Source organism: Thunnus albacares, chromosome 10, assembly GCF_914725855.1.
Source record: "Thunnus albacares chromosome 10, fThuAlb1.1, whole genome shotgun sequence".
Classification (NCBI taxonomy): Eukaryota; Metazoa; Chordata; class Actinopteri; order Scombriformes; family Scombridae; genus Thunnus; species Thunnus albacares.
Window position 1 is genome coordinate 17891137 of NC_058115.1, and position 12481 is coordinate 17903617.

Consider the following 12481-nt stretch of genomic DNA (forward strand, 5'->3'; position numbering starts at 1 on the left):
CATTAAAAGAACAAGCACGTGGCAAACAGATAATTAGTCGGATCATCTAAATAGCTGCCAATTAAACTTCTGTCAGTCGACTAATTGATTGATCGACCAATCGACTGTATCCGTAGTTATTACTGCCTATTATTATGTTATGACTGCAGTTCATGTGCAGGACTGAAGCATCAGCTCCTCCCTGGCTCCACCCAGCATCTCTCTATAACCTGGAAATGAAGCGACGCCTACATAAATAAATAAATAATAAACAAATAACGCTGCAGCTATAAAAAAAAAATGTCTTCATCTTAACAAAGCTGGGGTTTTTTTTACACGCATGCCAGCAGACAACAGATGTGATGTGGTTTTAATACTCTTTAAGACAAGCAGGACTGTTTCTCACCAACATCGGACTTAAACTGGAGTGACCTGGATGTGAAACTGGAATAATAAAGGCCGTATCTCTCTTTATTTTGAGCTCTGCGATATAAACAGGGGATGGTCGCAGCAGCAGCGGCGGCGGCGGGGTAGCTAAGCCAACTTTACCAGCCGGCAATTTCACTCATATTTTTTCTTTCGTCGACAACATTTCCATCGTGTGTGTAGGGGGGGAAAATGAACGGATGTAAATTGTTAGCGGTGTGAAGTATTTTCCTGCGTTGTGCAGAATGGAAAACAGGTGCCGAGAAGAACAGGGAACAATGTTGTTATTAGCCAGTTAGCTAACGTTAGCTCAGCTAGCTGTTACTACATCAAATTAGTGGGCTGAGTTAGCCAGACTAACTCAGCCCACTAATTTAAATAGGTACACACAACATACCAGTTTGTTGACTGCCTAACGGTGGCTCTTTTGACATATTTGCTTACTGACAGGTTTTGCGGGTGAAACACTTTCCCCTCCGGCGTTTAAGTTGTCCATTTTTCTGCTGTGTTAACTGAGCTAGCTGCCCAACCAGCTGTGCAGACCAGCACTGAAGTCGCTGCTGCTGCTGCTGCTGCTGTGGTGTCACTGCAATCTGTTGTCATATTGCAAACATACTGTAGCTTTTACTATTGTTTTAACTGTCAAGCGAGCGACAACCATGGCTCAAGAAGCGTTTCCTCTGCATGTTCTGGTCTGGAACAATCAGTACCTGGAGCTGGACCGAGAGCTGCAGAAGAGAGAGGTGAGCAGGGAGGTTTATTTTGCAGCTGGTGCTTGGTGGTTTGTTATGTCGCACTGCATTGCGCTGACGCTGCTCGTGTGTTTGGTTCTGCAGCAGGATGTGGAGCGCCTGGATCCGAGGGGGCGCAGCCCACTGGAGCTGGCTGTGTGTCTGGGCCACCTAGAGTCAACCCGAGTGCTGCTCAGACACTCTGCAGACCCAACACACTGCAACGCACAGGGCTGGACCAGTGAGTGCTCTGCTGTGGCTTCCAGTTTCATGTCCTGAGGCTGCTGAGGGAGTAACAAATACCTACTGTTAAACGTAAATGTACAGATGGGTGACAAATTAAAGTAAAAAAACAGTACAGATCTGAATGCTTGACCCCTACAGTGAGGGGATCTGGTGGCTCTGTTATGCTGTGGGGGGCATTTTGCTGGCATGGTTTGGGTCCACTTGTCCCCTTAGAGGGAAGAGTCACTGCAAATCAATACAAAGTTGTTCTGAGTGATCACCTTTATCCTATGATGAAACATTTCTATCCTGATGAGAGTGGTCTCTTCTAGGATGACAATGCCCCCATACATAGGGCACGAGAGGTCACTGAATGGTTCGATGAGTACGAAAATGATGTGAATGATATACTATGGCCTTCACAGTCACCAGATCTCAACACCTATGGGAGATTTTATGATTTATGGGAGATGTTAGACAGCGCTCTCCACCACCATCATCAAAACACCAAATGAGGAAATACCTTTTGGAAGAATGGTGTTCATCCCTCCAGTAGACTTGTTGGATCAATGCCAAGGTGCACTGAAGCTGTTCTGGTGGCACGTGGTGGCCCAACACCTTACTAAGACACCTCTGTATGTTCCAGTCTTGCAGGAGGCGGTGAGCACCGGGGACCCTGAGCTTGTTCAGCTGGTGCTTCAGTACAGAGATTTCAAGCGTGCCACTGAGAGACTGGCGGGCATCCCAGAACTGCTCAGCAAACTAAGACAGGTATCAAGGCCTCACAGTGGTTCAACTCTGGGTCTGACACTCTACCTGTTGCACGGAGAAACACGTCAGATGCTCAGCAACTGCTCAAAGCTTTGTTAAAGATTTCTGGAAAGTTCTTTTTTCAGTCACCTGATTTCCTCGGTCTCTTCCAGGCGCGGGACTTCTATGTTGAGATGAAGTGGGAGTTCACCAGTTGGGGTGAGTGTTTTTCATAAATATATATGTGTTTGTTTTTTTTTTAAAGTGGCCCTGAAAACTCAACACATTGCAACTTAAGAAAACACATGCCAATAGACAAAACACAAGAAAATTAAGAAAACATCTACGTCAATTTGACAACACATACGTAGCATTTTCAGACAACACAACATATTCCAGAAACAAGCTGCAAATACAGACAACGCAACACATTTTAGACAACACAATGGAAGTGTTCCCAGAGGACACTTAAAAGTGATGAACACGTCTGAACTTGTGATCACAATGTTAAAATAAACTAAAAATACTTACATCTCAGCTCATTTTCCAACACCGCTGACAGATAGCCGACTTCAATAACGTCGTGAGTCACAAACCGTGGCAACAACAAGCTTGTCCAGACGTGTTCATCACTTTTAAGTAGGGATGCACTAATCTGACTTTATCAGTCCCAATACCGATACCTGGGCTTTGGGTATTGGCCGATACAGAGTACTGATACCAGTGTTGAATTAATAAGCTGTATGCCTCACTGTGTGGAAGAGACTGGGATCATTCTATCATGTGTAAGGCAACATCAGGCTTGACTTAAAAGTTGCTTTCCTAACTTTGTAAAACAAAATGAAACAAATTAATACATAGATACACATTTACTGAATTGTCATGTATTAAAATAAGGGTATCTGATACCAGATCAGCCCAATGTCACCGATACCCGATCCAGCTATTTGAGTCAGTATCGGACCGATATCCGATATCAGTGCATCTCTACTTTTAAGTATCCTCTGGAAACACTTCCATCGTGTCTGTAATGTGTTGTGTTGTCTGTATTTGCAGCATGTTTTTTTTTTAAATGCTGCACATGTGTTGTCAAATTGATGATGTTTTCTTAATTTGCCTTGTGCTTACTGAAGTTACAGTGCAGTGAGCTCTCAGGGCCACCGTAGTTTTTAACCAAGGTCAGTTTCAGCACCACGGCAGTTGAACAGCTCCCGTCGCAGCAGCTGTCGCTCAGCAGGCTTTGAGGGATGTGACGGGAGGGAAAGTTTAACACAGGATGGTTTCAGAATGTGACCCGTTAGAGTTATTGTCTGTCATGTATTTGACAGGATTACTCAGTTCAGTTGGTCGCTGGTGGATTAATTTGCCTTCTCTAATCTACAAAATCTGCTGACATGAACATTTAATTCAATTTTGCAACCTGAAATCTGGGTAATGTTGTTAATATTATTTACAGTAATTATCAGCTGGTACTTAAGATTAATAACATGTTTTTGCAGTATATTAGTGACTTTAGAACAAGGAATTTGTAATGGTCAGCCATATCTTAGTCATTTTTTTAAATAATGTGCTGAAATGATTTGTATCTTAAAACATTTATCTGTCAGCAGGAAATTACTCAATTCTACTATTTACAATAAATTAATCTTTCTGTTCATTTATCTTTTCCTATGTTTCATATCATTATAAGTTCAATACTTGCTTTTAGTATTTTGGCTTTTAGTGAGAACACAAACAGCAATTTTAACTTCACTTCGGTAAAGCATGATGGGTATTTATCTTTTTACTTTTATATGAATAATCATTAGTTGTAGCTCTAATGTAGTGAGTGATATTTAGAAATTTTTCAGGAAAATATCTCATCTTCCTATGTGAATCTGCGTTTCCTTGTTTGGTTCCCTCTCTCTCTTTGCCTCTTTTTTGCTGTTTCTAAAATATTTCCTCTTCAATTCCCCTCTCAGTGCCCTTGGTGTCTAAAGTGTGTCCCAGTGACGTCTATCGGGTCTGGAAAAGTGGCTCGTGTCTACGTGTGGACACCACTCTCCTGGGCTTCGAACACATGACCTGGCTGAAAGGACGACGCAGCTATATCTTCAAGGGCGGGGGTTAGTATGCTCCTAGAATCTGCATTACTTGTCGTTCCCATACAGAGACTTTGTTTGTGTGCACCTCGACCTGCACTTTTCTCATAAAGACGTGACTTGGACTTGGATGAATGCAGAGATATCATGCTTCTAGTCAATCCTTAGTTCAGGTTGTTGCATCCTCTGCCGTCCTAATCCGCCTGTGTGCTCCTCTTAGATGACGGGGCCGTGGTGATGGAGGTGGACCATGAGAAGCAGGTGGTGTACACAGAGCCGCTCGTGTTGTCCCCTCGTGACGCGCCCTCCCTGCTGGCAGCCATGCAGCCGTCGCAGGAGAACACGGCCCAGAGACTCACGTCGCCCATCGTCTCCACACACCTCAACACACGCAACATTGCATTCGAGCGGTAAAACAAACACACACTGCAGACAAAGTCACAAAACACAGTCATTTCACCAGCATGCACACTTGATTTTGTTTGTGTTTCTGCAAGCCATGTGCAGAAATCTTATGATTCAAATATGCTTAGATGAAACTATAAGATGTCACTAAATGTTTTGTGGAGCTGCTAACTTGACCTTAAATTGTTTTCTTGGCATGTTTTCAGTTGAGTTTTTTTTAACATATCTTGAGGCCATCGACCTGGTTCAAACCTGAGTCAAACAATGAAAGCTTGTAGTTATTTTAGCATGGAAATTATTAAAATGAAATATTAAAAAACTACCATAAGCTTTACTTTATCCCTTTGCTTCCTTTTTCTTTTATTTTTAGAAACAAGTCGGGAATCTGGGGCTGGCGCTCTGAGAAGAGTGAGGTGGTCAGCGGATATGAAGCCAAGGTAACTGACTGCTGAGCCAGCCAGATTTTTCAAATAATTCTTATTATAGGCTTTAATTTATTTGTAGTAACAAAGCCGAACCATGTGGCCCAGACCATTTGACAGTCCCTGAAAATTGACAGTAACATTCTTCAGAGACCGCAAATTGTCCAGCATTGTCTGAATTTTCCTTTTCAGGCACATATAGACAGTATGATTGTGTAAGTTTATTGCATGGCACAGTGGTGTCTAATAAAATCTTGATCATGACTTGTGTTGGACTCGATGATATGAATTTGGACATGTCAGATTATGTGATGAATGTGTGTATCTGTGCCACTCTTGTGTTTTCAAAATGCAGCAAAGCAAAGAGGGTTTTCTCTCTTGCATAAACTTAATGTACGTTTTACCTCGATCATTTTGGTCTGTGTGTTTTTTCGCCCCCCCCCCCCCCCCATAAACTAAACCTTTTAATGAAACGTTGCTCCTGTTAGTGTATTCTGCATCACCTCATGTCATATTCTGATTGGTTGGTTTGTAGATGTGGGTTGTAGCAGCAGTAACATTGTGAGAATTTGGTCCTATAATTTTCTGTCTTTGGTCGCCGAAGCTCCAAATCAGCTGTCGGTGGACAGATTATTTATGGTGTTTTTCAGCATAAATATTATATTTATTCTGGTTTCTCTATCTGAGATTGAAAATTAATCACAAAGAAGATGCGGTTTAGAAATTAACGTGATAAGTTACAAACAAAACAGTAACAATATTCTGTACGTTCTCTCGAAGATAAACCAGGGAGGAATTTAGATCTTTACACTAAAGGCCAGTTTTACCTCCTGCTGTTTTACAGTAAATTAATGTTTTCTTGGTCCTTAAAACTGTTTTGAATGAAGCTTCAGTAAAACTAAGTGTAAAAACAGTTTGTTTTTCCTTTGTGTGTTGATATGTGCAGGTTTACAGTGCTACCAATGTGGAGCTGGTGACTCGGTCAAGGACGGAGCATCTATCAGACCAGGATAAGTCGAGGAGCAAAGGTGAACACACAAACACATACACACACATTTGTAGTGGTCGTAAAGTAATATCATGTGGCACTTCAACTGATAAACACTTTTTTAGGCCCAAAAATAACATTTAAAGTATATTAGTTCTTTTTGACTCATAGGTTATTTGTGTTATGTAAAATTTTGTGAAATGCTGCGGATGACAAACAAAACTAGGTCAAAACCTTGTATACAGCTGCACTGTGCATGGTCAGTGTGTGAAATTGTGGCCAGTTTGCTACAGGGATAGTCGGTGGTAGTGTCTATAATGTGAATTCCTGGATATTAAATATTCATCTTCAATTTTCTGTAGTGGTCCCAGTAATATTTATTGTCAAAGTGTACTGAAGTAGCATATCACATGACATGGTTAAACCATGTGTTTCACTCTATGGATGTCTCTCGTTTTTCACTCTGTATTGAGGGTTTTGTCAGAGTGATGGTTATTTGAGGTGCTTTTTAACTCCCTCATGCCTTTATGCACCTTTTTTCTGCTTTTTTCCGGTTGATGATCATGGAGGCTGCGGTGGAAATTGTAAATGAATGTTTTGACAGCATTTTGGGTGCAAATTCATGAGGCTTATCTCCACCTGGTTACTGCAGTTACAGCCAAATCAAGCGCACCTGCAGAGCAGTCACCCCACACTAAACTGATATAACAGCTACATGAGTCGCATGTTTTACTTTCAAAACTCATGTTTTAAAGCTGTTGTTCAACGTTTGTGATGTGAAAACGTCAGAGAAATAAAAAGCTTGCCTCCTGGTATTAGTTCAGCTATAAAATGCAAGCGCAGCACAGAGTGTTTCTCCTGCTGGCTGCTGACAGCGCTGCCAGCCGGAGAGTCGATGACACGCTGGTATGCGACTGTTTTAAACAGGAGTTTAGCTGACTTTTCTGCATTTAACACTGGAGCTGAGAGCATCAGAGCTGATTCATTTTGAAAGAGCAACGGCCAACTTCAACACTCTGCCGGCCGACCAGTGGTGTAGCTTCATCACTCACTCGTGGACAACCGCAGTCATTGGGCTTGTTCGTTGCTGGTCCAGCCAAAAATATAATGAATTTTCATTGCAGGTTGATAATGATCTCTCTACATTATTCCCACTCAGGCTCAAAGACTCCTCTGCAGTCCTTCCTAGGAATTGCTGAGCAGCATACAGCTCACAATGGGGTAAGAATCTCCACAGTGCCTTTGCATCACATCCACATACACCACCTGCAGCCTCCTTGGATGAACAGCGTCACATATAAGTCTCTCTCTTTCTGTCAGAGTAATGTGTCCCAGTGTGCCAGTCCTCACAACCCCACAGCCATCACAGCAGAGGAATACTTCAACGCAGAGTTCAACCTGAACGGCCGGGACATCGGACGTCCCGTCGAGCTTACCAGCAAAGTCCAAAGGTATGACTGAGCCACGGCAACAAAACACGACCACGCATAGAAAGCTGCAGCGCTTAAAAGCTTTTTTAATGCGTCTTTGTCAGTGTTGGGAAGCTACTTGGAAAGTGAAGTGAGCCAAGCTACCAGATACTCTACATTAAATGAATCTCCACTACATTAAATGCTATAATGTAGCAAGCTAAGCTACAGCAACATGGCAAAAGTAGTTTGCTACATTGAAGCTAACAGTGTTACATTCAGGAGCTGAGAGGAGAAATACAAAGCAATTAAATCAAATTAGCTAGAGGCAGGTAGGTTTAATTTAGGCTACATAAAAGATACATAACACAATCAAGAAGATTAATTGTTAATATTTGTTTATAACCATCTGTGGGGGTTATGTCATACTGTAGCATTTGTATATTAATATTCATGTTTATGCTAAATCCAACCTATAAATCAATTCCTTCTTGTCAGTTGATTATTGTTGTTCCTAAAACCAGCCTGTAGGCAGATTACCAACAACAACTGGTCTGGTGTTGCACAGTAAAAAGTGATGAATTGTGAGGCACACTTGGCTCTGAATATCTCTTCACAGTGGTATTAGGAGCAGTGTGCAACAGTGTGGGTTATGTGTCTGTGTGTGACACTACTGCACTACTTGATCAATAAAAGAGCTTTGCTACTGAAAAGCTATTTGATTCAATAAACAGCCACGCTACCACCACGCTACTGAGAAATGTAGTTAAACTAGTAACGTCTTTTCTTTCTCCTCCCCTCTGTCTGTCTCTCTCTGTGTCGTCTCCAGGTTTAAAGCGACCCTGTGGTTGAGTGAATCTCACCCTCTGTCCCTGGCTGAGCAGGTGACACCCATCATCGACCTCATGGCCATCTCCAACGCCCACTTTGCCAAGCTGCGTGACTTCATCACTTTGCGCTTGCCGCCAGGCTTCCCGGTCAAGATAGGTGAGTGTGAGGAGTCACTTTTTAACATAGGTTGAAGCTCACATGCGGAGCAAAAACAGATTCCCCACCAGCTCTGGGCCTGTAGTTAGGCTGCAGCTTTTTATTTTGACATGTTATGACCAAAATAATGAGGACATTCTTGGCTCCTGGTTCACGCTTTATGTGGTGCCATCACATCTTAGCATTCATGATTCTTCCTGTATGTTTTCATCCCTACTGCCCACTGTTCCTACAGGGATAATCAGCCATCTGAATCTCCCAAAACGAAATAAAACTCTTTTATTGTCCGGTTCTTTACTACATACTTATACTATATACTTGTTGCTACTTGACCCCATCACACCTTCTGACTGAATCAAACTCTCTGTTTGTCCTCCAGAGATTCCTTTGTTTCATGTGTTGAACGCCAGAGTGACCTTCAGTAACCTGTGTGGCTGTGACGAGCCGGTGAGCTCGGTGACGGTTCACAAACCGGAGGGCTCTGAAGAAACTGGTAACAATCCATTCACACATACACAAGTCATTAAAATAACATTAAATGATTAAAATACATTTCAGTGCCTCATTACAGTGACCTGTAATGAGCAGGAATCTAAAACTCACATTTGTACAGAATAATGCATTTTTGTTTGAGGATAAAAAAGAAGCTCAAAATTGAAGTCGTTTCCAAAATGAGATTCTAAAAATAATTCAGTACAGTAAAGTTGTAAATTATCTTCATCCAGGTCAGTCTCCCTCTGCTCCCTTCAACTGTGAGGTGGACCCCTCTGTGTTTGAGCCCCCGCCAGACTACACCACCCTTGGTCCGGGTCGCAGCGAGCCAATGAGGGACGAGGACGACAACCTGCTGCAGTTTGCCATCCAGCAGAGCCTGCTGGACGCTGGTACAGAGAGTGACCAGGTCAGAGCACAGCCTGAAAGTTACCAGTCAAAGATTTATTATATATGCAGAATGCTATTTGTGGTTCTTTCTTTTCTTTTTTCCTTTATGTTTGATCCAAAATATGCCTCCAATAAATCTTTTAAAAGTTAGTGATCAGTTTTGTTGAGGCAACAAAGTGTCTCTTCAGGTTTCTCTTTATATCTGAAGCCAGTTGTTAAACTCCACTTTCTCTCTCACACCTTCATATGTGTGTTTTGTTTTTCGTTATTTTTTTTAGGTGACCATCTGGGAGGCTCTGACCAACAGCCGCCCGGTGCCCCAGTCTCCGCTGTATGAGGAAGACTCTCAGCTGGAGAGGTGAGCTAACCTTCTGTCATATTACACTAACAGGCAGGAGGTCCTAACTTCAAGGAAACTACTCATTTGACAGTATATTAATCATTTTCTGGCCTTGAATTCTGAAGTCAATGTCAAGCATAGAAACCAGAGAGCCATGCTGATCATCTTTTATGTTAGACTGATGTACAAACTGATAGACCGACCAAATGACGATTGACACATCTGCTAAAAAATATATTTTTTGTCATTTCTCTTAGATTTTTCTTTAATTTTGTGTATTGTGTACAGATCGTTTTGTAAAGAAAAGGGTGAATAATTTAGTCAAAAACTTACTTGTCAAGATGTTAGTGCATTAGTGTAACTTTGCTTTGCTTAGTATAATATATCCTTACACAAGATATAACTTTTATGCAGTCCACCCCAACCAGATGTAGAGTTTATTCTAAGTATGAGCATTTATAGTTGTTACTGTAAAACCATTGAGGTTCAATTCATGTCTGCTTCTTTTTTATTCAGGAAAACCTCTGGCATGTGCAGTAATTTAATTAAACTTCTCTGAATAGAACTCAGTGATTAGCTCTTTCTTTTGACCTTCTCATGGGAACAGTTCCTCCCAGACATCCTGTAATGAAGCCCAGCAGTGAAACTTTCCTTTCTTTTGTTTAACAATGTTTCAGTTCTTTCCTCTTTAATTGTATCTTTAACAGGGCAATCCAGGAGTCCCTGTCCATCTCGCTGGCCAGCAGAGAGGGAGACGACATGTCCGACCCCAGCCAGCCCTCCTCTGTCTCCCCGTTGGACCCCGCTGCCAATTCCCCGCTCTCCTTCAACACAGCCACAGATCCGCGGTTATCGGGACACTTCGGTGTGGCGAGCAGCTTCGACGAGCAGCTGCGCATCGCCATGGAGCTGTCTTGCCGGGAGCAGGAGGAGATGGACAGGTGAGGCAGACATATATGAGAGTGGTACTGATCTTCTCACAAAATTCTTTGCAAGAAAGCAAATAAGAGTATCTGCTGAAATGTGGAACTGTTTCTTTAACTGGAACTAAAGGAATCGTTCCACATTTGGAAAACTTCTAAGCCACAGCTATTCTCTTCTCCAAATTTGTCATCTAGTCCTCTTCTTTTTTTCTTTTTCACTACAAGTAAGTGAGCACACAGTTAGTGCCGCAGTGTGCTCTTGCATTTCACTCCACTTTGGCTCAGTAGGGTTTGTTTTTTGTAATAGTAGGGTGTCAGAGTCTCACCCAGGGAGCTCCTCATCTGTTCCATGTTGTTAATTGCGTGCATTAATACAGAGACGGCACAAGAATATATTGTAATTTGCAACAGCCATGTAGTGGGCACCCTAAGATGACTGCTCATTGGCTGCTTGGATAAAACAGTCAGATTCACTTAAACTTGACATTTATACCTTTGTTAATTTTTTCAAACAAGGTAGTTAATTTTAGGGTTAAAGTTTCCCCCGTCTCTGCGGCTTTCAATTTCAGTTTTGGACAGTTTTTCCCCAGGCTTCTTTAATCTGTGACTAGAGTCGAATACCAGGAATTAAGATTCAAGTATTTACAGGGAATTCTCCTTAACATCTACTCCCCTTTACCTTCTCCAGATCATATTGATGCTACTAGCCTGCTACTGTAGCACTAAAAAAACACTAAACTGTGACCTTGAAATGCCGTTAATACAGTAATATAACTGCTTTCAGCTGTAGCAGTTTCTTTCAATCACTTGTCAAGCTAAAATGACAGCTGTGTGAATGAATGATTATGAAGGAAAATCTGTAAACACCAACAGTAAAGGTGGTTCAACACAAGGTTTGCAATAACTGGAGCAATGATTACATAAGATAGCCCACGTTACAGCGAGGCATCCAGGATCAGTGCTGCCGTGCTTCAATCCACTGCCATCATAGCAAAACAACATGCCGAACAGATGCAACAGATTATCCTTCCCTGCCTCTGCACCCAGTAATAACATCAGGTCACTCAGCACTATAAAGATGTTGAGACGCTCCAGTATAACCACTCAAATTTAAACTGATAAGAGGAAACGCTAAAAAAAAACAGAGGATCAAATGATTCTGTATACAATTTCTGTTTCTTCTTCTTTGCTGTGTTTTCTGCAGCTAAAAACAAACCGTATGTGGATGAAAACAATAAAAAATGGTAAATCACCGTCATTGCTCCTCTGATGAACTGTATCTCTTTCCATTGTCACAGGAAGCAGAAAGAGGAAGAGGAGGAGCTGGAGAGGATCCTGCAGCTGTCACTCACTGAGAAGTAATGTCACGTCAACAGCGACGGAGGCGGGTTTTCAATGGGCAACAAATCCTCTTAAATTATTCTGTTTTTATTTTTTAAATCCAGAGATGTTAAGTTATTACAAATGTTTTATTTATCTTTTTCTCACATGAAGGCTGCTAAAAGAGAGTATAAAGGACCAGAAAAAGCAATGTGAGTGTGAGTGAAACAGGTGGAAGGGGTAAGAAAAGGGGAAACAGGTACTCTGAAAAACACTACAGTGAAGGAGACAAAAGGGAGAGTCTTTGTTTTTCTTTTTTTATTGAATATTTTTCACAGTCTTGCTGTCTTTATTGAGTGATGAATGATCCTTAAACTTTAAACCTATAATATGATACTGATGAAAAATTTAAAAAAATACAATCTTAATGGAATATCTTACAGAAATATGATTATAACATTTGAAACATTTATGTTGACTTACTCCTATGTGTGAAAAATAAAGAATAATGATAATCCTGGATTACAGTATGTTTTTCCTTTAATGCTTATGAACAAAAGATTCAAATGCGTCAGAATTTTTTTATTTTTACAGTTTGATCATTCTTTCATAT

The 12481-nt window shown here is 41.4% G+C and overlaps 1 protein-coding gene across 1 annotated transcript; it reads left to right on the forward strand.

The window, feature by feature from the left end:
* Positions 1-224: 224 nt before the first annotated feature.
* On the forward strand, positions 225-12390 carry ankrd13d (ankyrin repeat domain 13 family, member D). Its single transcript, XM_044364118.1, has 16 exons — positions 225-1148; positions 1242-1377; positions 2008-2132; positions 2285-2330; positions 4073-4216; positions 4413-4602; positions 4968-5034; positions 5966-6047; positions 7167-7228; positions 7328-7458; positions 8246-8403; positions 8783-8896; positions 9129-9304; positions 9564-9643; positions 10333-10566; positions 11847-12390. The coding sequence occupies exons 1-16, from the start codon at positions 1065-1067 to the stop codon at positions 11908-11910; spliced, it is 1893 nt and encodes a 630-aa protein (XP_044220053.1). The 5' UTR covers positions 225-1064; the 3' UTR covers positions 11911-12390.
* Positions 12391-12481: the final 91 nt, after the last annotated feature.